We start from the raw sequence: 27,000 nt of genomic DNA, 5'->3' as shown, positions 1-27,000 counted from the left end.
AGGAACCGTGTACCATGTATTTTCATTGCACAACTACCTGTGTTTATGAGAAATAAAAAAGTGAAGAAAGCTCGACTAAAATGGACTTTTCCAAGGCGGTATGAAATTATAAACATGTTTTCTTTCTCGGGATTGAAGTAATTAAAGCCATTTCATCACAGCATCCTGTGTGTGTAATGGAAGCTAAAATACTGAACCGATACAAACAGATTTGACTTCATTCACAATGAACTCCAGATTTTGTTTTTTAACAGACAAATGTGAACGGGTTGTAACATATTTAGCCCTTATTTGTGACTTGAGTTGCAATTAAGGATCCTGATATGAATAAGCTTCTTCAAAAAGTCTTATTGATATAAATTGATGGCAACAAATCCCTCTACCAAATCTATTTACAGATAAATAATCAGCATCACTAAATTACAGCTAAGTCATCTGTACACTTTCTTCCTCCCCTTTTTGCCTCCCTTTAACCTCTGCTAGAGCGTTCTTAAGTTGTTGTCGGGCTGAGGGGATATACACTTCCATGACTGAGCACACTGTATGAAATCTAATGCACTTTCTTCCGGTTTGATACCAGCTGTGATTCCAAACACCGCCCTCAGGTCTTACTTGTGCAGCGTGGCCACAGCCTCTCTGGTCTTGATCTGATCCAGGCCGAAGGTGAGGGCGAAGCGGCGGGCCAGCTCCTTGATGCCGCTGACGTGAGACGATGTCCGGTCCAGGTTTGGCCCCTGGTCCTGCAGCAGCTCGTTGAACAGCTGAAACACACACAATGACAAAGTGTTTGTGGGTGTGCACTGATGAAAGCTCTAATAACTGAATGGATGTAATGTGTTGTAATACCGTCCTTCTTAAAGCCTCACCTGCTGCAGACTGAGGATGAGCGTCTTGGCACACTGAATCTTGTCCGTCTGTCTGGTTTTACTCAGAGTCTCCTTGATGATGTCGCCGTAATCATTATAATACTAAAGCAGAGGGGAAAAAAGAGGGTTAAAACGAAGCAAGGTGACAGTTCAGTGCATTTATTATGATATCATTTCCATGTTTTTCTTCAACAGTTGCAAAAAAAAATGGAATTTATGTGCAGAGAATCTGAGGTAGATTTTCTGTTTGTTTAGACAGAAAGATTTATTGACCTTCTTATTTATTTAAACACGTTTTTACACAAATAAATCCCAGAAGAGTCTTATTTTTCACATTTAAGGACCCCAAAATACCTTATAATGAAATCATGTTAGGACATCAAAGATTTGCTAAAGGACAAATACTGCCAAATCTAGACCTGAGAATAAAGATTTATCAAAACCTATAATCTTATTGAACCACAAAACCTGCTGACTTCAGTTTCATATTGCCTTTTTATTTTATTTAAATTGATAATGGTACCTTCATGTAGTGTTTGAAGATGTCGGCCGCAGCGGGCATGTCAACAATGTCGTAAATGATGAGTTTGCAGAAAGCCGCGAGCAGATTCCTCCTTTTATGGAGAGCCTCGATCTTATTGGCCTCGTCCTCCTCATCTCCCTCTACAGTTAGAAGTGAAGAGGAGTAGAAGGAGCGAAAGGAAGGAAAAAAGACGAGGTAAATATCAAATAAAGAGGAGCATTGTGTTGATCCTATTTCATTGTTACATATGATTTCTAAACGTCCTTGGACTCTCACCCATGCTCTGACTCTCATCATCCTGGTCGATGAAGACGTGGTCCAGGACGAAGTTGAGCAGCTCGTTCTGAAGAGTGCTGTCCGGGTTGAAGACGAGCGGCTGGAGACCCTCCCTGCCGCCAGAAACCAGCTGGTGACTGAAGATCATCAGCAGGTCGCAGAGGAGCATGAACGACTGAATCAGAAGCAAAAGAAGAGTGAGGATTTGATACAAATAAGACTAATTTCATTTCTACCTATTCCCTTACTAATACGTTCTCTTTTAGCATAAACAAATGGGGGAAAAAATACATTTGAAACCATTTTAACTAAAATCTCTTGTCCTGAATGACACAATTTTTTTTTTAACACTACAATTATATTTGCTATCTGTCCATCCTTCTGTATTCTCTCCAGGATTACATAGCATCCCTAGAAAATTGTGTCATGCAACTGTTCTCCACCCTCCAGACACCTTTATTTGTATTATTCTTTCCTAAAGGTGTGAGCAGGTTGTTTCAGGTGTGTGTTGTTACCTGCTCTTTGACCGGTGTGTTGACGTTGGACAGGCACTGCTGGCACACAGCCAGGAACGACTTCACCACTCTCCTGAGGGCCACCAGGTCATCCTGCACACACATTATAAGTGTCACAAATAATGAGCACTTTAGAGGAAATCAATATTTATCACTAGTATCTGTCATGCTACATGTTTCATGGCTGACTGCACCCGCGAGTGAACTTACAGTAAATGATTACATTAAATCATCTGCCAACTCCAATTAAAGAATCAATACACTTTGTGTTGACGCTGGTCGAGCCACTCCAAGATCTAGTCTAATGAAAATCAACAAATGAAGATCTAGGTTTGATAAAGGTGATCTTGTTTTATGTCAAAAATATAGAAACAAACAGGATCACGGTTATCAGTGTTATCTCGGTATTGATAAAATGTGCTTTTGTTATTGTTTAAAGCTCTATATTGAAAAAAACAAAGTAAAATTAGCAACTTTTCGATTATAAATATCTTGTGAAACATATAAAACTTTATATTTAGTCCTGTTATAGAGCTATGATCCCCTTTGCATGTGTTCATCGATTGGAACCAAACCCATGCTGCCTGTGCGCCTGCATCTGGAAAGCTGTTGCTAAATTGACCACAAAGTGCTGTAATCACACAGCTGAAATGAGGATTAATATTTGATGCGTGCCATGGTTAATATGAAACTGGTAACTGTTGCATCCGTCGTCTTGTTTCTGTTCTGTTTTTTCTTTTTATTCTTCACAAATCGTCACCGCAGGCCATAGTATATCAAGATGTCCTGTTTATTACATATATTAATGATCAAGAGCTGCAGCTCCAGCTGTTTCCCTGCATGGAGTAACAGTTCAATTGGATCTGTGCGATATTTGAGTATTAAATAAGCCGCCCCTCTATACAGAAATAATGGGATGCCACTCCGAGCTCTGACTGAGGATAACCTGGGATCTGAGTGTGTGGTGTTCAGGCTCTGTCAGTGCGTCCCTCACCTTGCTGGGAGCTCCTTCTGTGACCTTAACCAGCTGCCAGAGGACGGAGTAGTGAGAGCACTGCAGGGCCTGGACAGCGATCTGCTCCGGCATGGAGCCCTGCTCGATGCCCGCCTTCAGCAGCCGGTAGCAGTTCCCGAATAAATCCCACCGTGTCAGGTCGTGGGCACTGAAACAGGAAGCAAAAGGTAAATGAATCACATTTCACAAGAGTATGTTCTGTATTCTGTTAACCTGCACAACACAAAGGCTTATATATTTCATCTTCTCTTACTTGTGGAAGGCTGTGAGTCTCTTGAGCGTGGATAAAACGTTGTAGATATCGTCATCATCAGCCTCCTCCGCCTGCAGAACAACAAACACCTGTCAGTCATAAAGACTAGGGAGGCGGGGATTACATGTAGGGACTCCTGCATCATTTTTTCCACTACTGCACCAACGCCTGTTTTTCTTCCCATCATACCTCCTGCAGCAGATCTTCGACAGAGTGTGCAAAGCGATCCGTCATCTCGTCGATGAGCTGCGAGCGGGCGATGTCCACGCGGTTCATGATGGTGTACTCCTCGGAGCAGAGGATGCTGTAGGTCTTACTGCAGGCCTCCAGCACGTCCATCTCGATGTGCTTCTCCACCACCAGCCGGATCTGCTTCAACAAGCCGTCAAGGTGCTTCTCCATGCGCCCGGCGCTGTACACGTCCAGGTCGAAGAACTGAGGGATCTGCAGCAGGTTGGCCACCTTCTCCGAGTCTGCCTGATACTGTGGAGGAGGAGAGGGAGAGGTGGGAATTAGATAATCAGAGAGAACTCACGTGTTTCGACTGCATCTTTTTATGATAAAATAACATTAAAAAACTCTTTAAGTGAAGCTAATGCAGTAGCACTTAATCTGGTTGGGTTGACAGATAGGAAATATACCTGCAGGATTCTTGCTTTTGAGTTTGTTTCCTCATGGTTATATGCACTTATTGTAAGTCGCTTTGGATAAAGGCGTCAGCTGAATGTAATAAATATGACGTATATCTTATAAAACTTAATGGAACAGCCTTTTGTAGCATAGTTTTATCTCTTTAAGGGGAAATAAGCAGTCTGGAAATATGGAGTATTACAGTTTTTTCGACTCTTTCATCTTAAAAAAACAAATCTTTTTCTGACAGAAGCATCAGATAAGTTAGAACATTGTAAACAAGTGCAGAAAAGCTTTATTTACCCTGATCTATACAGAAAAAAAAGTCATAATCAGACATTCAGAGGCAGAAAGACAAAAACAGACCCGTCTTTCTGTTTTTTTGTCTTCCACTTCAGTCCAGTATTTGGCCAGCATGCCTCTCCAGATTGGCACACATCCAATAACACTTCTCACAGCCATATAAATAACACCCTGATCAATTATTTCGACAAACAGATCAGTCAGCCTGCCCGCTCGTTAATCAGTGTCGCGGGCCTCCCTGTGCAGACTGCGGGCAGGACTTCAGGAAGGTCTTACCTTGGACAGCAGCATGGGCAGCGCCATGATGAAGTGCTCTGTCAGTTTGTTCTTATCGTCTATCTGCGTCTTCCTCTCCTTCGCTGTCAGCACCTGGACACACAAGGTCAAATGTGTAAAAATATGCGGGAAAAAGGGAAATAAACAGGGACTTTCTGTTGGGTAGAGGCTTCTGTCCTTTCATAATGATCAAAAAGTTATTTATGGGTGAAAGAAAATCAGTTTTGCTGACAGAAAATCGAAACGCAAGCAAATACATAAATAAGCAGACGTATTAATGAGCAAACTAACACACTCCGCTAGATACCCAGCTGTTGAGCACCTGAGTTGAACTCTTAAGGCTGTTACACACAGGTGGTGTTTGTTAGAGATGTGTAAATGTAATGCTGGATTAATCTAATACAAGCTTTTAGTAAAGCTTTCTGTCTTATCAGGAATTTAAGTGGCATGCTTACTTAGTAAAAAGTGTGTATACTTGACCTACCCGTTTGCCGGTGCCTCTGCCAACAGGTGGGTGTGCCTCTGCTGCCTGACGGAGGGTGCACACCATCAGCTCTATCAGAGCGCTCTCCTGTCGGTCTGACAACACTGCAGGGCACACACAGGGACAAGAGAGAGTCGGATTGTCAGCAAAGGTCAGGAACAGAGAGAGTGAATAAAAGAGGGTTTAATGAACAAGATTTCATGTCGTCATCTTTTCCAGCTGGCGATGCTGTGCTGGATGTGAAGAGGAGGCCTAAAGCTGTTTCATAGGGTTTAAGGAGTGAATTGTTTAATGTGTGTGTGTGTGTGTGTGTGTGTTTGCGTGCGTGTCTTACCCTCCTCTCCTTGCACAGGCTCCTCCAGCAGCAGCTCAGTCATACACTCCCAGTCCTTCAGCAGCTCCTGAGAACTCTCCCACAGCGAGTCCACCAGGTAGGCTGCGTGCTCGTGGAGCTACGCACACAGACACATGCTCAGTACACGATCAGCAAGAATTGTGTGACATTCTAGCTGATATTCAAAGCTTTATTCAACTACAAAGCTGGTTAGCAGAGCAAATGGTCCTCAACACATTATATGGTTTATTGTCTCTTTCCAGGACGGACACCCTGACGGTTATGGCGAATGGGCCATTTTCCAGAATACTCCACTTTATCATTTAAAAATATTATTTCCTCATCGCATATCATGTGGGAATCAGTGTTACCTCACTCTCCAGAAAGAAGAGCACCAGCATGCGGATGAGGTTTCCGTTGGGACTGCTCCTCCCTCTACGCTTAGCCAATGCTTCTTCTGCCTGTGGGTCATGACGACTGAACAATCTGAGAAAAGGGGAGGAGAGGAGAGGAGAGTGGAGGGACAGTTAGAAAGGCGAATAGGACAGGTGTTCAAAATCTTTATAAAACGACAAGTAATTCCAACTAAAAGTAGTTCCGACTAAAAGTAAATCTTCACATCATTTCATGTCAGAATTATTTTTACTGAAACAAGGAGAGACCCCAGGATGAACTCACTTCCTGTGCAGGAACTCTCCGGCAGCCACGGCCACAGGTCGGTGGGCCGAGTAAACCAAGTGGTACACGTTCTCACAGTCCTCATTAGATAAGGCGTCTTCACTGCCCCTGCAACAGATCATCAAAATGAGTTAAAATCAACACAAAGATGTACCTCCTTGTCTCCTCAGTAAAAGTGAAGAAGAGTATTGGAATCAAAATAATGTACGACCTTCTGGGACTTAAAGAATAGGAGGTACATAAAACGAAATGTTATACATCTATAAAGGGATACAAGTATAAGTGTGTCGATCAGTTAACCGGCCCTTCAGAAGACCCCAAGATCTGGATTTACAGGCAAACTGAACGCCGTTTCCTCCCGCTCTGAAGCATCCTGTCTATATCTGTACCTGTGACCTTAGACGTGTGCTTTTAATGACTTGCCAGTTATTTGATCAATTATAAATGAACCGTGTTAAAGATAGAGCAATATTTCCGTGTGATAAAAGGGTGAAAGCTTTGAAGTTACTCACTGCAGGATGAGCGTGACCAGTCTGATGGCCTCCACTGCCACATCATACTCCTTATCCAGCGTCATAGAGACGATACGGTCCTGTCATATTAAACAGGGAAAGAAAAAGAATAAATACGCTGGAATGCAACAGTAATCATACAATCGCTCAGTACTGCTCTTGAGCTTAAAGCAGTCAGGATTTCTCTTTGGGGTGTTACCTTAAAGCGGTTGGTAAAAAGCTCTAACTTGGGGAACAGCTCTCGGTTTGTGTACAGGTTCTGCAGAGCCTTCAGGCACTTCAGACGCACCTCTCCTTGCTGAAAGAGAGAGGAACCATTAAAAGAAGATCCTGGTGGGCTGATGGGATATTCCTTCTTTGTGTAAACATTATCCAAACTATAAAACGTAGTGTTGGTGCACAAAAACATTAGCCTTGTTGAGGGGAAAAGCAGGTGGTGATGCTGTGTGCTTACCCTGTCGTGTAATGTCCAGCCAACATACTTCAGGTAACTGTCATTAAGAAAAGCATCGCTGTACATTTTCATCCACACTCCAATCTCCTCAATACAGATGGCTCGGATTTCTGCAATTGCATCCCTACAAAACAAAGAGTAGCACAGCGACCATCACTATTATTAGTATAGGAATTATTATTGATAATAATAGATTTTATTTATCAAGTTGCTCAAAGACGATTTACAGAGGTAAGAAAAAAAACAAGATAAAAAGTCAAAATAAAATTGAGAAATAAAACCACATTTATCACACGTTAAAAGCCTGTCGAAAAGAGCAGGTTTTGGTCAGTGTTTTTAACAATAACTCTCATAATTATTACATTTATTATTGTGGAGAACCAGTCTCTGAACTGCTAGGAAAGACAACATATGACAAAAGCTGAGCCCGACTGGTTAGTCATTCATATGAATATATACATTGTCTTTTAAACTTTAAATGTACCTGTAGCGATGCACAAAGATTCCCTTGAAGATAGAGTTCATCATGTTCTCTATTTCATCCTGATTTTCTTGAAGCTGCAACGACAAAAGCACAAAGTTTGATGCCAAGACCGTGATAAAAAAAAGAAGAGAAATTGTTGACAAAATATTGATGAACCCAATATCAAAAATATATAGTATTTAAAATATATGACAATCAAAATGTAACATATTAAGTTGAGCAACAACTTCAGCTCTCTGTGTGCGTGAAAAGCTTTAGATTCTGATTTGTAATATCAAACATCAGCGGACCTCCTTCCTCTTCTGCAGCAGCAGCTCCAGCTTCTCGTTGGCTCGTTTCCCGGCTATCTTGTTCCTCTCGGCCTCGTACTGCCTCTGCGTGTTGTCCTGGTGAATGCTCAGGTTCAGCGCCACGTTCACCAGCGCCGTCATCAGCTTCATCGCTGTGCAGACACGAGAATGCACATGTAAGGAACAGCAATAAATATAAGTGAAGGCTTCAGACTTTCATCCCAGGAAACAATTTGTATTTAAACTGTACAATATCGAGTTTAAAACACAGGAATTACAATGAATGTGAAAGATCTGTGTTAGTCCCCCTAAAGCTGCCGTCATTACCCGCTAACGTGGACGTGTGTCTGAAGGCCCGCACTTGCGAGTCCGACAGCCCGGTGAGGAGGGAGATCACCGTGTCCATCATGTACTCGTCGTAGATGATGCTGTACTGACACTGGCGGATCAGGACGCTGATGAACTCGCAGAAGTTGTAGCGGAACTTCTTCCACAGGGGCCCGGGCATGGTGAGAGGATAATCCCCACTGTCCTGTTGACACAAACATCTTGAGTTATGTTTTTCAAGACCTCTTTGCTGGCGTTCACTTCAGTGTCTGAGTTACTTAAAAAAAATAGTGTCTCTCTTCAGCTGGAAAACCCTACAACCCATAAAGCTTCACTGTGAGCTGGGTTATGTTTTTCAAGACACCATTGTCTGATTTGTCTCTTGAAACTGTTGCATTATTTGCTTTTAATTACGTGTGAATCCTGTTTGACTTGTTTTCAGAATGTAAATTCACTCATTCTGGATGCTTGAAATGATATTCAGGTTGAGGTTAAAAAAAATGTTACCAATCAAGACAATCAGCAGAGGTAAACCACTTCTATCGGTTTGTTATCCTCTGTTTTGTCAACAAAAAAAAAGTGTAATGCAATGTGAATAATATAATACTGATGTCATTTTTATTGATGTAGAATCAGGGGTGTCCAAACTACGGCCTGGGGGTCAAATGCGGCCCGCAGGCCATTTTGAATTGGCCCTCTGCAAATTCTAAAACTATAATGCAATATGGCCCACAAATTAAACTTTTGCTTGTCTTATATTGTACTTCTCAAATATATATGTTCAAATATATTTATTATATTTATATTTCTAAATCTATATTTAGTCATTTTGAATTTAAAACATTTTCTAATAATTCTTAGTTGATAAAAAAAACCCAATATCTTATTTCTAGAACAAGCTTGAAATTGAACCTTCATATTTACTCTTATTATCAGCGATCTGAGGCTCCTGTTTTAAGGAATGAGCTGCCAATAAAATTAATGTAACCCTAAAGAGAGATGGGATGTAGGCTGTTCTTTTCTGAACGCGTTTTCAAGTATCGCGCATTATTCACCTACATTTGATTTGTTTTGCTAACTTATAAGTTAACTTATGAGACAATATTCACCTCTATAAGTGGCCCAGCTCTCCCTATATTTTTCTGTATGTGGCCCTTGGTGAAAAAAGTTTGGACACCCCTGATGTAGATGTACATGAAATAGCAAATAGAGATGCTGATCTTAGTCATATTATTTATAAGTGGGATTTTTTGGTGTTTTATTATGCATTTTAGTTCAAGCTTTTTTATATTTTTTAAATTGTATTAAGTGAGTTTTATTTTCCATACTTTTTTGCCATAAATAGTGGTAGATTATCACTGAACCTGAGAAGAGCAAACACTGGTTAGCTTCTTTAGACGGGCAACACACTTAGATTTGCTTATAAATATGATAAGTACAGCAACCACCTGCAACTCTAACCACTCTCTGTCTGAAGTTACCTCATCAAACTCTTCGGTCATCTTGCGGATGATCTCTGCGTTCTGCATGTTCCTGAACATCTCAATCCTCACAGTGCCTGGTGACAGAGAAAACATTCACAGGATTTAAATCAGATGGATGTTTGTTAAGCCAGTTGTTGGTATCCAAAACGACTGATTTCAGTAGGTTTTTCTTGTTGTTTTGTGGGTTTGCTAGTCTTACCTTTGCACCCCGAGCACTGGATGAAGAAATTGATGAGATCCAAGAGCGCCAAGTCTCTGTCCTGCTTATACGACTCGATCCACTCGTCCACAACAGACTGTAAACACACACACACGAACACCTCTTAGTACAAAACAGACAGGTGCCGAATTATCAGCATTTAAAAATCGCAGTGTAGGGTGGCATGAGATCAGACAAATTTGAAGCATGTCACTAGAATTGATGCAGGTTTTTTTGAGCATCTTGTGATGTGTTTTAGAGGCTTTTATTTCACCCACCTGCATGGCACTCTTTCCCATTTTGACCACTTCAAACAGAGTGACGGGGTCTCCTCCGTCTCCATTATGTTGAACCACTCCGTTGGCTTTTCCTCGCCCTCGTGCTACGCTCACAGACTTCTCCGCCGGTGCCTTCCGAGGCTTCTTATTGGTTGACTGTGGAGGCAGGGACGTCAATAACACAGGTAAGAAAGAAAAACACATTTTATTTACTTGAGAAACAGATAACTGGGGGTTAAGACAATTTGTTTCGTCAACACAAACATGCATGCGGAAGCTCATACAGTAAAATACACACAAAAACAGAGATGGTCACACACAAAGTCAGGCTGCTCTCAGTCATACCCTCACACATACTCTGCTGACAGAGACTCATACCTGGGCTTGTTTTCCAGGCCTCCCTCTCTTCTTCTTGCCTTTTACCTCGGGTTCTTCAATCTCACTGATGCTCATACTTAAGCCCACGGCGTCTGTTGCCCCAGATTCATTGGAAGAGTCCCTGAGAGAAAGCAGAAACACATATGACTTCTTTGCATCTGAAAGCTTTTATTCGTCCACAGAACGAATATTTAGGAACCTATAGGAAAAATAAAACTTTGTCAGGAAGGATAAAGAATAACACACTCCCATATTGAACACCTGGTTTGTTTATGACGACAAAAAGGAAGTCAAGTTTGTAATAAAGGTAACGGTACATGTTTCAATCCACATTTGACCAACAGTACAAAAGAATATAGAGAACACCTTTAGAAGAGTGTTTTGAAAATGTTTCTATTGTGTGTTTGACTTACTGTAGGACGGGGAGCTCCGAGGTGATCATCCTGGTTGGTGGGGTTGGCGGTGAGGTGTGTTACTGTGTGTGTGTGACACCTCAGGACTGAGTGTGTTTCAGGTCCAAAAGATGGGAGGCACAAAACAGCAGCTCGGTTTTGGGGGGGAAAGTCTTGGAAGGGCAGGGAGGAGAGGCTGCAGGACGGACTGCACTCAACTTCACGGCACTTAACTCTCGTCAGCTCCTGGAGAAAAACACAGAAAAAGAGGATCAATTACTATTAAAACATTCATAAAATGTTCCACACAAGCCTGACGTAAATATACAAAAGGGAAGCTCTTAAATGAATTGAAGTAATGGCTTCAAAAGCTTATGATGTGTTACCTTAAACCCTGATAAATAACTGTTAGCACACGACAGTTTATATTTTGTGTAACTGGCTCGTCCTCCCAAGTGTCACAGTTGTGAAATGTCACAGAGAAAATCCTCAATCTGTCACTCAGGATGTGGAGGGGAAATGGGGAGAGGAGGACACCAACTGGCCACTTTGAGAACTACAACAGCTAAATATTGAGTGGAGGTTTGTACACAGCAGCGGTGTAATGGTTAAAAAGGTCAATTATCCACTGGAAATATTCAGAAATTTGAGAAGTATATAAACCAAATAAGATTTTTATATTACTTGAAGAGAAAAATCAACTTAGAGTTACATTTTAAACTTTGTTAAAGTTAAATACAAAAGTTTGTGAGGTGCTATAATGTAATTTGGTGAATAATAAAAGAGAAGAATCAATGTCTTTGTTAGACAAAAGGCGTGGGATTCATATGCATTTCAGAAATCCTTTCCAGAGTTGCAACACATTCCCAGGTGGCACATATGATTCAAACTCAATGAAACAATCCCAACATGCTTTGCAACACACAGCTACCAGTGATGCTAATTCCTCAGTAAGAAGACTAACAGCTAGGTTAATTATAACGTTAGTTTTTGATCTTTTCATATGCTAATGAGAGCAAAGAGCAAGAGGAGGAGCAATACCGCTCTTCCCCACCAGAGGCAGTATGATCCACAAAGTCCTCTGGCCAAAGTCGATCTCGAAGTGCTTAATTGAGTTCTAACTGATGGGAAGTGGGTCAGGAAAAAATCCCCAACACTCATTTAGCTCACAGCTCAGATGTACTCCAGTTCTGATCATCTACAAAGTGTTTTAAGGGTGTATTTTCCCCAGAGTGTGTGTGAGTGTATGCGTGTGTGTTTGAAAGTAGGTCTGGGCAACAGTAGGGGGCAGGCTAAGAGAGTGTGTATTTAAATACTATCATCCACACTGTGTTTGTACTGAGGAACAGCACGGGCAGGAAAGCCCCCCGTTTCACCCCACACACACACACACACACACACACACACACACCCATCATCATCTGTCTCCCACAGCCATATGAACAACACAGAGAAAAATATTTTTGAGGTTATTTTAAGTCGAGTGCGTCGTCCTTTTTTGTGTTTAGTTGGTTTAAATCATTAAATAAAAATCAGGCTCTTCTTACTTTCATGATTACACTTCAAAAAGACAGAGATCACAGTGGCAGGAATGTGTAGACGGCTGGGATTTGACTTGCTTGCATGCACATGAGCATCTGATCGATTTTGACACTTGATATTCCTGCTGCACGGACAGTAAACTACAAAAAGATATACAGAGGCCTGATGCGGCTGACATGGCTGCACATATTAGAAAATAAATTATCCCGGGCGTCTCTGTGGGAGCATTCGTAAATGTGGATGGACAAGGCTAGATTTTTCACTTGCATGACAGATCCAGCAGCTTCTAAACACCTGTACATGTCAGGTAAATATGTTGTTGTGTACATACATACGTTCTGATTCAGAGAGGGATATTTCATAAAATGTGAGTGATGTGAAAAGCTGGCATCTAGGTAAATTAAGTCAGAATACAACAGGAACTCTGAGGCTAATATAGCCCAAACTATTCTTAAATCTGTTCCAATTTGAAGGGTTGTAAACGTCTTATGTGAAAAAGTTACTAAAGAGGCTTGTGTGTGTTCACAGAAAAGAGAAGGACTTGAGAGTACAAGTATAAAGTATAAGTATAAAGAGTATAAACTCAGCCCTGCAAAGGCTGCCTACAAGTTTTTATCACCAGCACAGATGTAAACAAGTTAGATAAAGAAGGATTTGTGCACGACTTGCACCTCTGGCCTTGAAGAAGCTGCTACGTGGGCAGTGCCGCCGCTCCCATAACGCGCATTACGCGCTGTGCGTAGGGCACCAAGTGTCGAGGGGGCACCACCAAAAATAGCCTAATGAAAAATCGTCATAATAATTATAAGGCCGAAATTATTTCAGTAGACTATAGAAATATGAGGCACTTTTTAGGCATACTACTCAAAGGTACCGATGGTGCCCCCCTCTCCCCTCCCCCCCTCCCCTCCCCACTCACACAAACACAAACGAAAACACAATCTGCACAATCTGCGTCCCAAGCGCCCTGTGGGTGCCCTTGCTGTCAGTGGTCTTTTGGATTACTCGACATTTTTGGAAATGAAAAGGCAACAGGAGTCAGGAGCAGAAAAAAGAAAAAAGAGGAAACAGCGAGATGATGCCCGTGCATCACTTGCAGGTAAGTGTCCACGTTTAATCTTTCTTAAATACGGGAAATATGTGCAGCTAGTGTAAAGCTTAGCCTATGCATACACCTTGAACTAGCTAACGTTATTGCTAATGTTAGCAAACTCAAATATGTGTTATAACTTAGGCGCAAGCTAAATTGAGATTTTGCTGTTAAAAATTATAACTGCATTTTGCAAGTAACTGATGCCAGTTAGCCGTTACTTTACTTTAGATATTGAATAGTAGACAGTTTATGGTTTATTTTGACGTGACGGTGGCCAATACTTTCTCAGTAACAGTTAGCAGTCATTGCACTAGGTAGGCTAACAATTCTGGCTTCAGACCATTTATCACTGTGTGGCGTGAAATTAATAGTGTTTAGCCAGGCATTTAGAAAAGTTTACATAGCATTTGAGAAAGTATATTTTATTTTGGAGTTTGCAATGCCAATGCATAATAAACCCACGGCCATCTTTAGGATTGTCATTCGGTAGAATTCAGCAAAATAGGCTACAGTCTCACATAAATAAGGTTAGGTGTTCTATGTGCAATGGGACAGAAAAGGGTTCGTGATAATGTGAAGCCTGTAGCTACTGCTACAGCTAGCTTAGCTATATCTGAGAGTGACAGAAGATACATGACTAAATTAACTGGCGTTTTGATTGCATTTATATCGGCATGGACGACATCTGTCGGTGAAATAGAAAAACGTTTTGTAGTAAACAAAATGCCCTCCTAACCATATTGTATTCAATTAAATGTAGAGTTTAATAGTCTTGTGTAAGGTGTATCATTTTGCTTTTATTCCTTTTATTCCTGTTGTTAAGATATAAATATAAAATATCCATTATGAATGATATAAAGCAAACATTATTATTAAATTGTGTACAATATTGCAACTCATTCTATAATGTTTTTATATTAGATTAGATAAGATTGATCAAATAGTTGAGGGGGGGGGAGGGCATCATGAAGGAATTATGCTTAGGGCACCAAAATGGCTAGCAGCGGCACTGTACGTGGGAAACTATTTCTCTTTTCTGGATTCAAATAAATTCATCATTTTCAAATACTTTGGAAAATAACTGGAACAGGAATTCTAAAAGAAAGGAAAATTACCATTACGCTTTCATAAAAGGCTACATACCTGCTTTCATTTCTCATCTACACTATATTTTACAATATTTTTAACCCTGAATTGAAGATTTTAATTACTTAGCTACATTTAAGTACATCTTTAAGACTTTTCATAAAAAAAATGATACTTCACTTGCCGACAAAAATCACAATTATTTTAAAACCATCTTTTTGTACCTACAGTATATTATAAAAGCAGCCTAGAAGAGACTCGTTTCCCTCTAACTGGCTATTTTGAACCCTACCAAGTCCAGCCACTAAGGCAAAAAGCACATGTATAGTACAATTAACAAATTAATTTGAATTGGGACATGGAGACGCGAGTTCTGATTAAACATAGACAAAAAACACAGAACAAGGTGAACGACGTCAGAACAGGTAAAAGAAAACCCCTAAAAGTCTGAACAGTTTTCAAAAATCGTCCATGATGTAAAACATGTAAATCCTGCTGTAAATGAGAGGACACTGGCCAAAGACACTTGTGTTTATGACTAATCACCTCATTTAATCTTGTGTAATCAGTCTGAGTGAATTTAATTAGCGGATATTTCCCACTTAAACCTCTCACCTCATTTAGAGAGCCAGCTGTAGCTGAAGATAATCAAGATGTAGCAGGAGAACAAACTCAGAACAACATGATAACGCTCCGCCAGTAGCTTGAGACTGGTGATGAGCACTGTACTAGGACCAGTTAATAATAGGATGTGGGACGTAACTGGATTGAAGCCATAGTTGTGCATTTCACACCCCGTAACAACTCCGCTTCATTTGACCCCAACGTGTCCGTGCCCTCCCTTTCATTATCAGATTATGTTTTTATACGAAGGAAGGGGAGCTAACTTTATCTGAATCAACTCTGAAGGAAAGTTTTTCCTCGACGAAAAAGGAAAAGAGTGTAAAAACTCTGGGCCTGCCTGACCCGCTCTCAACCAACAACTAAATAAACACACACTGGCTTTCCTCGTGTTCTCAACACTGGCACTCTGTGGTTCTCACACACACACACACACACACACACACACACACACACACACACACACACACACACACACACACACACACACACACACACACACACACACACACACACACACACACACACACACACACACACACACACACACACACACACAGTAGCAGCTTTAACAGAAGGCTATGAATAATTCGCAGTGAGCTCCCAAACTGTTTCTTCAATTTTTTTGGAAGACAGGATACGAGCTGCCGACTGTTTCCACCTCTCTCGCCCTTTTTCTCCGTGCAATGTCATTCACTCTAACTGCAAGAAAGAAAACAAACTCCCTCAATAAATAAACCCAAATCTTAAAATAACAAGCAGAATAATGAATAATAAATGTACAGCCCATTAACTCTTCACTCAGAGAAGCACTTTTCGGCGGAATGGGGACTTTGACATGGGAATAAAGTAATACAATAACTGTAGAATGATATAATGGCTCGGCAAAAAGGAAGAAATGTTGTCCTGTGTTACCTGATCAACATGGGTTGTCATTCAGGTTTAATGGGTATTATCTTTACCAACACAGACGAGTAAAAAAATCTAATAAATATTCTCATCTGAGCAGCAAAAAGGAGCATTTTTGCTTTAAAAAAGTGGCAAAATAGATTGATAAACGGATTAAGCGGAGGTAGAAATGACTGTCATAGATGGCAGTTACCTAACTTGATTTCTGATTCACTATTGATCCACTACTGCAAGTAAAAACAGAGCTTGAGAGAACCAGAAAAGCAATGCAAAACGGTATCCTGTCATTTGGAAATCCCTCCTTGTTTGCAATGTCAGCATGGTTATCCCAAAAGCCTTGAAACACAGCATAAAAGATTGATCAGAGCGAGGAAAGTTAACTGTTTTTCATTAAGGAGTACAAGACAGGGCTGGTTGGATGGCAGCTTCTCCATTTATTCATTTCAATGCATTTGTCCTGACAGTCCAGGTGGTTTACACATTATTTGGTGTCTGATCATTTCATCTCAAAAGGGCGTTAAACTGGATCATTTCTGCTTGATTTCTAATAAAAGAGTTCAGAAACTTCCCCTCGTCTGAACCTAATAATCCCAAAACAAACCGACAATAACTTACAGCCCAGTCGGGAGTCATAAAGCTTCATGTAGCCACAGAAATTACGTCTTGTTTATGGGGAACATTAGAGGCTAACAGCCTATAAACGGTAATAGCACCTATTTTGTTCGGAGTAAATGTTGTTGTGGGCAGGTTATTTTTGTTTTGACACAGAGGAGTTGGTGAGCTCCTGAAATCTCAACTCATATGGCCCAGAAACTGAATATCAAATATGTAAAAAGAGATTTTTATAGGTTGAAAAAAGAGGGCAACACAGGAGTAGAATATTTGCTGGGAAGTTGAAGGACACTTTTTTCTGTTAAATGCTCTACATACACAGATGTCAGGCAGTTGATTTATATTCTGATTTGTTACCCAGCACCGTTATGTAGCACTTTACTCTACAAGTTGTAAGAAATGTATCTTGTGATGAGATATTCAGATATATGCAGCCTCTCATGCTTAAACACACACACACCGAGGGGTAAGCTGGTGCAGTTATAAGTGCTTCCTCAGAACAAACACTTATGTTAACTATATCTGGTCCACCGAGTCACTTTATCCTCTGTGTGTGTGTGTGTGTGTGTGTGTGTGTGTGTGTGTGTGTGTGTGTGTGTGTGTGTGTGTGTGTGTGTGTGTGTGTCTACTTGAGAGAGAGCGCAAGACAACGAGTGAGCATCGGAGAAACACTTAACATGCATGACATGTTCTCCAGGAGGCAGGACGGCGTTGCTATGGCAACTGTTGTGGGTCATAAGCCCGGCATATATGATTGGCTGGTGTGGCAGATGGGAGAGGCCATGGCCAGGGGAGGGGGGGACCAGTTACAGATCCAATCAGCTTACTGTAAAAAGTTTAACTTTCAGATACATGTGATCCGGTTTTGGTTTAACGTTGGGCCGGGCGAATTCAAGGGAAAAAATGCAATAAAATATAAAGCTCAGAACAACACGAAAAGTACAGAATAATTTGCTTTAAAGGTCCCCTTTTATGCAAAATGCACTTTCTGCTGTCTTTTATACATAAACATGTGTCCCCGGTGTGTAAGGAGACTCACAAAGTCTTTTCCTCCTTACCCTCATCTCTAAAAACGGGGTACAAACGAGATGATCCAGATTTGCTGCCGATATCACGTCATATCGGAAATGTGGGCCGGCTTTACGTTGAACTCCTGGCAACGTCCCCCCCACGTGACACGTCTCAACCTATCGTCCCCAATATACAGTCGTGAGCTGAATCCCCTCCGCAGCACCTCTGTGTGTCTGTGTGTTCAGCAGGATGTCTGCAGGAGGGACTGAGAGTTGTTGTTTCTATAATACAGATAATGTCTCTGTTCTAGTGGTAAACACTGAGAAGTGTTTCAGAAATAAGGCTGGATGTGGTTTGGAACATAATATGGGGTTTAGTCACAGCAGCGTTTAGCTGAGTATCTCCGTTAGAAACTTCTCTCTTCAGAGAGACATCATGACGCTCCAACGGGGCGTGGCCAGCTTCAGCTCAGCTCAAATTTAAAGCGACAGTCACAGAATCAGCAATTTCGAAAACGGGGCTGAAACAGAGTGATAGCGGACGTGCTTAAATCAATAATCTGTTTGGTATTTAGAGCAAAACACGTCAGACATGTTTTTTTTAATTTATATTTGAGATCTATAATATATGCCATAAAAGAGCATAATAGGAGACCTTTAAATAAGACGAACCATTGAAATACTGCTGCTTCAATATCATTAGTTTTTTATATATAATTGATTGATAAATAATCATCAGTAATGTGGATTTAATGACTAAGTGGTTACCACACATCTCGAACAGTCAGTGAATTCGGAAAAATACAAAAAGTAGGAAAATAAACAAACAATATTATCCAAAATCTGGTGTCATATTGGTAATTGGCCAAAGGGTTTAATGTTAAACTAACTTTGCAACTTCAACAGTGTATATAAGGATCCAGTAACCCTCATTGCTTTTTACTTAAACTGGGTTGTATGCTATCGTACTTTAAACAATAAACCCAACGATACAGCTTCATGCATTTTTGAACACAGGCCCGTAACATCCCCTCGGGCGATATCCCGACACATGACAGCACTGTGTGAAACAAACATAAAACAATGGCACCGACCCGTCGTTCATTTCAATGGGGCCTCAACGCTTAGAAAACTAATAAAACTGGGTCAAAAAAGTTGAACCTAGTTTAACTTCGCCACAACACAATCCAGCAGCATGAGGAAAAGCCCTGCATTATTTTCTACTACTTTCTTGTAATTGCCCTGACGAGAGAAGAAAGTGAAAAACTGAAACGACAACTTCAACAGTACTACTTTCTGAAAGCCTCCTGCATCAGGGTGTTTCAGTGGATACATAAACAAGTCAATATGTGCCACCAGGAAGAGAAAAAGTTATATTGGACAGTGCAGAGAACACGGAGAACGCTGAGAAGAGGCGCAGTGATTGTTACTTTAGTGTCGCACAGGTTATTACTTTTAAAACTAGCTCAAGTGAAGTGTTTTTCCTCACCACTAGTGTCACGATTAAGAAGTAAAGTAAAGAAGAGGAGGAAGGACACTTAATGGTCCCACAGAGGGGAAATTCAAGTTCTGCATTTGACCCATCCTAGCGTTAGGAGCAGTGGGCTGCCACATGAACGGCGTCCGGTGAGCAATGTAGGGAACAATGCCTTGCTCAGGGACTTATCGGTAGTCTTTGTGGGACTTGAACCGGTGACCTTTCAGTTCCTAAGCCAAGTCCCTTTGAATTTGCTACCACTGTTAAGTAAAAACACAGGTTTACTTTTGCTAAAGAACGACTGCATGGCGATGGTCTCCTCTTGTAGGTGCTCATCACATTTGCTTGCAGCCAAAGCCTTTCTTAAAGCCAAACTTCTGTCAACAGTACGTATAACAAAGCTAATTATAGACTGTAAACAGACTTGCGTTTAGGGATGGTGACGCAACCTGATATTGTAAGACACATCCAGTTATGAAGTAGTGGTGCCATCACAACGTACAAATGACATTTTATTGAGCGCGATAAATCAATTCCAGTGCCAGAGGCTCTGGTGAGTGCCTTTTATGGTCACTTCAAACGTAATATAAATGTTCTTTTGTGTCAAATAATCTGGCTTTTATCGTTAAAAACACTCCTCTTGTCTTGGGTTAAAAACAGAGCAATCTCATTAAAGGAAATCGCCAATTACTGCAACGCACTTTCAACACATCTTAACAGCCCTAAACTAAAATATCTACTCTATTATGGCAACATTGGAGATGGTTACAGCACAGAGCTTATTATAAAGGGTTTTGCTACTGATGCCCAAAAGGGAGCCCGTCTCCCCCCTTCTGCAGGGTCGATCACACTACAGTGCCACTGTGGCTGGCAGCGATTCAACATCACTTTTAATGATGTCACTTCAGCTAGGTGGATGTCAGGGGGGTAGACACTCGTGCTACCTTCATAGCGATGCTTTAATAGAGCACCAGGACATGAATATGTGCACACAGAACCGACGGACTCCTGCTGCTGCGGTCCCTGCAGGACGATCCTTCTGACAAGTAAAAACCTGAACTGCTATAATTGGCCTTTATCTCCAGAGACGGCATGTGAGGAAAGCCCCTCGTTTCCAACACCGTGGACTCAGTGAGACGGGGAACAGAAGACTGGATTCACCATCAATAGAGTCAGGAGAGAAAAAGCAAAGATGTTAATGAAGAAAGGTTTCTCCGGATCTATGTCTTACTGGTTGTGTTGCTATTGATTTAGCCAATCAAGACTTTGTGCTATTTCTGTCTCTACAGTCGATATTCCTCGATATGAGAGAAAATCTGGCTATTCCCACTGGGGGATATCTATTATACAGGAATATGTTTGGAATTAGGACAAAAAAAAGCAGTACATAACAGGAAAGACGAACACTTTTGGACCAGAAACACAACCACTGTATAATATATTAGTCATGTTTATGGAAATTAGTCAGATGAATAATACCAACAACTCCAGACAACCTGGCCTAGAGTAATGTTTCCTCCTGCTGTGAAACCCACTAAGTAATATTCATTTGATTCAGTGCGCTGGTGTGTAAAGGCCACACAGAGAACAAGAATCGCAGTGTGTTGTGTCAACAGTCACCAGCTGTTTGCAAGTCAACGCCTTAATTGTCATGTTAATTAAGCAACAATACATAATTAGGGGGGTTTAACTGTGTTTGTGTCCCCTCAGGTAGATCTGCAACATAAAACATCAAAGTGTTGTGCTGCTAGGGAAACAAGTAAACGCTCCACAAGAGGGAAGAGAGTCAAGAGGACTCCCAACAAGTGCATTACCAATTCAGCAATACAGGACATTACAGTAAATCTACATTCTGCTTAGACACTTTGAACTGAAGAAGTGTAATTACAATTTGCAATGTCTTATCTAATGAACTGTGTCCAAACTTCAGTAGCTGATATATGGGAGTACTCTCTAATGTCTAGAGTTCCCCAGTAATGAACATGATAGTCTCAAGAGCGATAGTTAATAATACATTTAACAATAAACTGTGCAATGGATGAACAATATAAATAAATAGACATTCAGCTAAGAAGCAGTTTCACTCCGTTGTATGAAAAATACCCGGCATCATTACCTCCAACATCTACAAAATAATACTCTTTAGTGAAGAGTGCAGTCACACAGATAAAAACCCTCCTCTCTGTCTCTTCAAACCGACAGGAAACAGTGGTACACTTATAGTGAGGAGTTTATTAGAGAGATTCTGAACCATGACACAAGCTAAAACACTGTCCTGGAAGCAGATCAAAGTTGGGTTAGAGCTGGGCTTAAAGAAACTCCACTAGAAGAAGATGGGACGACATTATATCTTTCTCTATTCAACAATCACAGGAGGAGTGAATATGCACAGGCTGTTCAAAGTTTTGTCTCTCGGGTCTCTTCACGCTGACTACCCGCTGAGCTGATGTTACATCGAGCTCTGGCTGGAGAGGATTCACTTTTACTGCTTTTATTTTGAGCTGTAGCTAGCAGTGGTTTGTGTAATTACTTGGCAGGCTCTGATATTCAAAAACTGTTGATAGCCCATGTGAAGCGATGGTCCACAAGGCTGCAGCAACATGCCCAGAAATCTAACATAAAATGCTTTTTGCTCCACAGCCATTTACCACTTGTATTATTTCTCAAAAACAATGTATCTTGAAGCTCTTGGCTTGTGGTGAATTTGATCCAACCTCTGCTGTTATCTGCAACTGTAAACCCTGCTGCCTTATCTCCTTTCCTACCGGGGCGGTCGCTTCAATGGATTTTTTTTTAACCACAGAACAAAAATGTCTGACCAATAATTGAACACTGACATCAATCATTAACCTACTAGACAAGTGCCTTATGAGCCGGTTGGTTAGACTGTGCCAAACAGGGATCTCAGTCCCTGGTTATCCTCTGGGGAGTACGAGCATCTCCCTGACTGTAAGTAAAAACTCAAACCAAGATCTGTGTCTTGCTTACCCAATGCTGGTTAAAGTAAAAGTTGGTTAGCCACAAAGTTAGTGATAAATTAAGGTGGGCTGATCTTTAAAAATGTTGTGTGTTTATCTGATGGCATTAATCTTTAAACATTATCATTGTCTTTTAATGTTTATTATGACCATCCCTAGTAAGAAGGTTGCTCTTCTCTTCACCCATCAGCGGTAAAGAGCCCTGCAGCAGCGTCAGGCACGAATGCCGTTTACTCTTAGAGGTCTAGTTTAACCCGGGTGCATTTAAATGGATTCAATTAACCTGGACCTGCTGGCCTCAGGGATCCTCCCATGACTGTAAGATGAGAGATTCAATCCCCAGACGGCAGGTCGAAGCACCTGGAAATCTCTAAGAAATCAGCAAACGCCTCATCCTGTGCTACTCTAACTGTATGTTTAGTTCAAATGCTTTTTACTCAAAAGGAACATCCATTTGATTGGAGTGGATCAAGGTTGATGAAAAAAAATCCATGAATTGATTGATGGTATCTGGCAGAGCTGAATTAGCCGTTTCCTGCAAATGCTAAATGGAAGGAAATAGACAATAATGTATGTACATGTCTCACCACCTGCCCTACAGACATCTCCTGTAATGAGAGAGGTGTAAAGTACACCAGAGCAGCTGAGAGTAAGACAAATTATCTGCAATCAAGTCAGACAGCTGCATGAGTAAAACTGAGATGAAGAAAAAGAAGCCAGTTTCATCACAGCGTTATCCGATAGGGGAATCATCTTTTAACACAACTGTATTCTCCTATTGAATTTCTAAATTTTGGATACATATCGCTCATCTTATTTGTAATGTTTTGAAATGTATTCAAAGTATTTTTATTCCCAACAGATGCCGGGTAGAGAGCCAGTCAACGATGCCAAGCTGACTTCACTGAAAAAACTGAAACGTTGACTTTAATTATATGTATGTCAACAAATTTCACATGACTGTATTAGGTTAGTTGAAAGCAATATTATTAAGTTGAACCTAATGTTTTTTATTTAAACGTAATATTATTGCCTTCAACTAACCTAAAACAGTTATGTGAAATCCTGTGTGTCTTTTATTAAAAACAAAAGCAGCATTTGAATCAAATACATAGGTTAAAGCTGTTGTATTATCTCAATTTTTGCTCAATTTAGTACACGCAAGCCTTTAAATTGAACTGATTTACTTATCTCTGCACACAAAATCAAAAATCAATCTAGAAAAACCTAATCAATTATTAATTCAGATTCTGAGTAATAATTTACAGAGGCAAATGTTGTAGTTTGGAAGTAAAAGATGTCCATTACCTAGCTTCAGTCACGGGCAATTGAGTAAATGTGAAAGATGAAGTGGCTGATCCTTAATTACATCTAAAGCTTCTGTAAACATCAATGTGTCCGAGCTAGAGGCAGAATTTTAATGAATGAGGTTCACGAGCACAAGCAAAGGGAAAGCAATCAAAAACTGATTATTTTTCAGACAGCTTCTCACAGCGATATTAAGATTGAATATTATAGATTAAATGTAATGAACTCGCCAAGGTCGCCTCCATTATGCCTGTGAGACTCAGAGAGAGGCTGTAAACTGCTGAGCAAATATAACCCCAGAGAGAAGTGCTCAGAGGAATGGTTTTGGATCCAAGTGAAAGGCAATTGTTACTGACATATGAAGTACTCGGGTTATTAAATATAACAGTATATACTCTGTACTGACAAACCACTGCAGGGACATAAGGACTTTTCTGTTCCCATAACACCATGGCGAGAAGCCAACATCCAGTCAGCAGTTCAACTCTGAATCAGAGCAGTTTCTCATTTTAGACTACTATTTCTTTACTGGGTCGAAGGCCAACAAGGCCCATTCAATGGTACGATGAGTAGAGCATGCCAACTTCAAATATTACATACTTTCTGTTCGTCATGAATAAAACTTCAGCCAGGAGATAGTGGGTAGTACTTGTTCTACATGCTTGCATTTGGTTGACCGTGACAGATCAGTTCTGCAAAATACATCAGAGGAGATGAACAAATCATAAAGAGGAACAAAAACTGATGACTCAATCCTTCAAGCAGTGTGTTAAATACACCCCGCTACAGAGAAGAACAGAACAACATGAGATTAAAGACTTTTTATTTCATTACTATACTTGATTATGTCTGAAAGGCATGGCAGACCGCTAGAAATCTCCATCATTTTTTTATGATATTCAGTAAGACAGGGTATTACATCCATTACGTGGATTGAGAAGAAAAGACCCGTCGGGAGCATTTTCTGTAAATTCAAACTCAATAATTAAACTCAGATTAATAGATAAGTTGAGTGGCAGGAAAATAACAAATAACAGATTAAAAGACTTTAGAGAAAACATATCAGCCTCTCAAATACGGAGATTATCTGTTTTTGGCTGGTGTGATATTAGATTCAACCTTGGATTTCGATAAATGAAGACTTTTAAACATAACCTTGTACTTTGAATAAACCAAATGACAAAGTGAAAGTAATCTGCAAATGAACGGATAATAAAAAGTGTTGCTTGAAGCCTGAAACAGAAACAACTGACTGTGGAAATGTTAGTTTCATCAAATGATGAAGCAAAGATAGGGTGCACCGCTAACAACAACAGCAGCCAGGGTAGAGCTTTAAATAAAAGTAGAATAAATGTTTGACTTTAAATAAAGCAAACAGGGAGATATTCACTAACAAGTCTTCTAAAGTTCAAGCCAAGCTGTCATTGATTGTGTATCCGTTAAACTGGTGGCATTTTGTTATTGAGACGACTGGTGTGTTGTGGATTCCTGTTTTACAAAAGCAGAACAACTGTGCACCAGCATTGAATTACAGTGGAGATCATTCGTGTTGCTCACATGCGGTATGTAAAGCGGCATGCTGGCTATTCATTTAAACATCCAGGCAGGCATGTGTAAAACACGGAGAGACTCTAAATCTTTGTATTATGAGAAGATTTGTTGCTTATCTTGCCCTGGTTGCACTGTGAGGGGGAAATCGTTTTTTACACTCATCTAATACGAGAAGATTGCCTTAAAATTGGCTCCTTCACCGGCTTTCTAAGTTTATTCAATTGCGTTTAGTCTCTCTCCTTCTCTCTCTGTCCGCTTTATCTTGAGCTGCTGCAGCCTTTAAAATAATCTGATGGCCACTCACGTCTGTCAATGTGTGAATTACGAACGGAAAATGGTTCTCACGTGAAATCACTGCTAGTTAGAGGGAGACATTTGAGACAAAGAGGCGGTGAGGGAAGAAATATCAAGACAGATGCAAACCCAAGAAATAATGATTCACTGGAAGAGTATACAGAGCGGATCTGTGTGTGAACAGAGGATGACGACAGGCAGTAACCTGCATGATCTATACATAATGCACTCGTACAAAACAACAGGAAATGTAGGCGTCCCAGCCATATCAATTGCATGCTTTCTTATCAGGCTTCTACTGTAGGTTGAATAAAGTGTTGCAGAAAGGTAGATCTGGGAGTTGAATCCCATTTAGCATTCAATACAGCACCTGTCGGCTCAAATTAAAAAGGCAATAAAGTGATGTCAACGGCTTTGCCATCCAGGACTACTAATATATGAAATACGTGCCCTTCACCTCGGCACAATTCAGGAACATGTAGTTAAGTCAGAAGGCAGGCATTAGGACGGGTGATATATCAGCCATGGGTGATGATCACTCATTCGCTGCTAATTAAATTATATTGTGTGCACTTTACTGATCTCCACGAGCACGGCAGAGGCATACGGGTGGCTCATTCGACTCGACAGCCTTCACATAAAGAGTAGTGTATTCTGCTTCTCATATCTTTCACTGTGCGCTCTCTTTATTCATCCCTGGCATATGTAACACTGAATTTGCTTGCAGCCAGAGGTGAGACGCCGGAGGTGGAGAATGTGTCGTTACTGATATAAAAGGTGTCTGACTTCCACCAGGAAAAAAAGTGTTTGATCACTTAACAAGCACCGGAATATTGTTGCAGACCCAAATTGGTATGTGTATACCAGTGGCTGCAGAGCTTCAGTGAAAGAGGAACGAGACACTGTGTTTGCACAATGTGTCGGCTAAATAATAATCAAATCACCTGTGTTTAGATCCTAACGTTTACGCAATTAAGTTTGTCACCTGGTATAATCTTCTGGAAAAGCATGGTGTAAGAGTAAGAAAAAGGAAAAGGCGTTTCTGTTGTTTTTGGCAACATTGATACTACATGCACAATAACATAACTCCCCGTGCATGCTGTGTCATGTTTTACTTTGTTTTGGACCAGAGTCAAAAAAAGTAGCACTAGAAAACCTGGGGGGGGCCACACAGTTTATTACCTGATAATGCTACATTTAAACAACAGGTCTGTGTTTGAACTGACAGGAGGAGAGCTAGTTAGCATTAGCTGTTAGCGTTCTGTGTGCAGCTCAGTCCTGCTTTGCTGGGGAAAAAAAGGACACCTAATGCTAACAGAGCGCGTTTCCTTTGGGACTCATTTTGATTTTTTCAAGCTTTATTTAGTTTAATCTAAAAAAGTTATCATGATGTGTTTGTTTGTAATTCTGTAAAAGGTCATCTGTGGCGATGAAACGCAAATAAAGTTGTTGTGGCGGCAATAGGAAGTGAATTATGACATGCTAACAACTTCATTTACTTCCTAACAAAAAGCTGCTAACTAATGCTAAGGTTTATTTTTTATTAAAGCAAATTATTTTTATAAAAA

General features: G+C 40.6%; 1 protein-coding gene across 2 annotated transcripts in view; it reads right to left on the bottom strand.

Annotated features, from left to right (window-relative positions):
- The window catches only part of stag1a (STAG1 cohesin complex component a), a 41,486-nt gene that overhangs the window by 3,913 nt on the left and 10,573 nt on the right, over positions 1-27,000 (bottom strand). For both annotated transcript variants that reach the window (XM_063909668.1, XM_063909670.1), the window contains exons 2-25: positions 10,973-11,197; positions 10,560-10,680; positions 10,182-10,337; positions 9,904-10,000; positions 9,702-9,778; positions 8,221-8,425; positions 7,894-8,045; positions 7,604-7,677; positions 7,120-7,243; positions 6,865-6,963; positions 6,666-6,745; positions 6,154-6,261; positions 5,847-5,961; positions 5,476-5,593; positions 5,142-5,245; positions 4,658-4,750; positions 3,638-3,931; positions 3,449-3,519; positions 3,175-3,343; positions 2,181-2,273; positions 1,666-1,840; positions 1,390-1,529; positions 867-968; positions 613-761 (exon numbers count right to left, since the gene is read on the bottom strand). In XM_063909668.1, the coding sequence (XP_063765738.1) occupies positions 613-761; positions 867-968; positions 1,390-1,529; positions 1,666-1,840; positions 2,181-2,273; positions 3,175-3,343; positions 3,449-3,519; positions 3,638-3,931; positions 4,658-4,750; positions 5,142-5,245; positions 5,476-5,593; positions 5,847-5,961; positions 6,154-6,261; positions 6,666-6,745; positions 6,865-6,963; positions 7,120-7,243; positions 7,604-7,677; positions 7,894-8,045; positions 8,221-8,425; positions 9,702-9,778; positions 9,904-10,000; positions 10,182-10,337; positions 10,560-10,680; positions 10,973-11,001 (2,945 nt within the window). In that variant the 5' untranslated portion in view covers positions 11,002-11,197. The remainder of the gene's footprint in view (positions 1-612; positions 762-866; positions 969-1,389; positions 1,530-1,665; positions 1,841-2,180; positions 2,274-3,174; positions 3,344-3,448; positions 3,520-3,637; positions 3,932-4,657; positions 4,751-5,141; positions 5,246-5,475; positions 5,594-5,846; positions 5,962-6,153; positions 6,262-6,665; positions 6,746-6,864; positions 6,964-7,119; positions 7,244-7,603; positions 7,678-7,893; positions 8,046-8,220; positions 8,426-9,701; positions 9,779-9,903; positions 10,001-10,181; positions 10,338-10,559; positions 10,681-10,972; positions 11,198-27,000) is intronic.

Source organism: Eleginops maclovinus, chromosome 19, assembly GCF_036324505.1.
Source record: "Eleginops maclovinus isolate JMC-PN-2008 ecotype Puerto Natales chromosome 19, JC_Emac_rtc_rv5, whole genome shotgun sequence".
NCBI lineage: Eukaryota > Metazoa > Chordata > Actinopteri > Perciformes > Eleginopidae > Eleginops > Eleginops maclovinus.
This window is presented reverse-complemented; position numbering and strand designations above follow the sequence as displayed.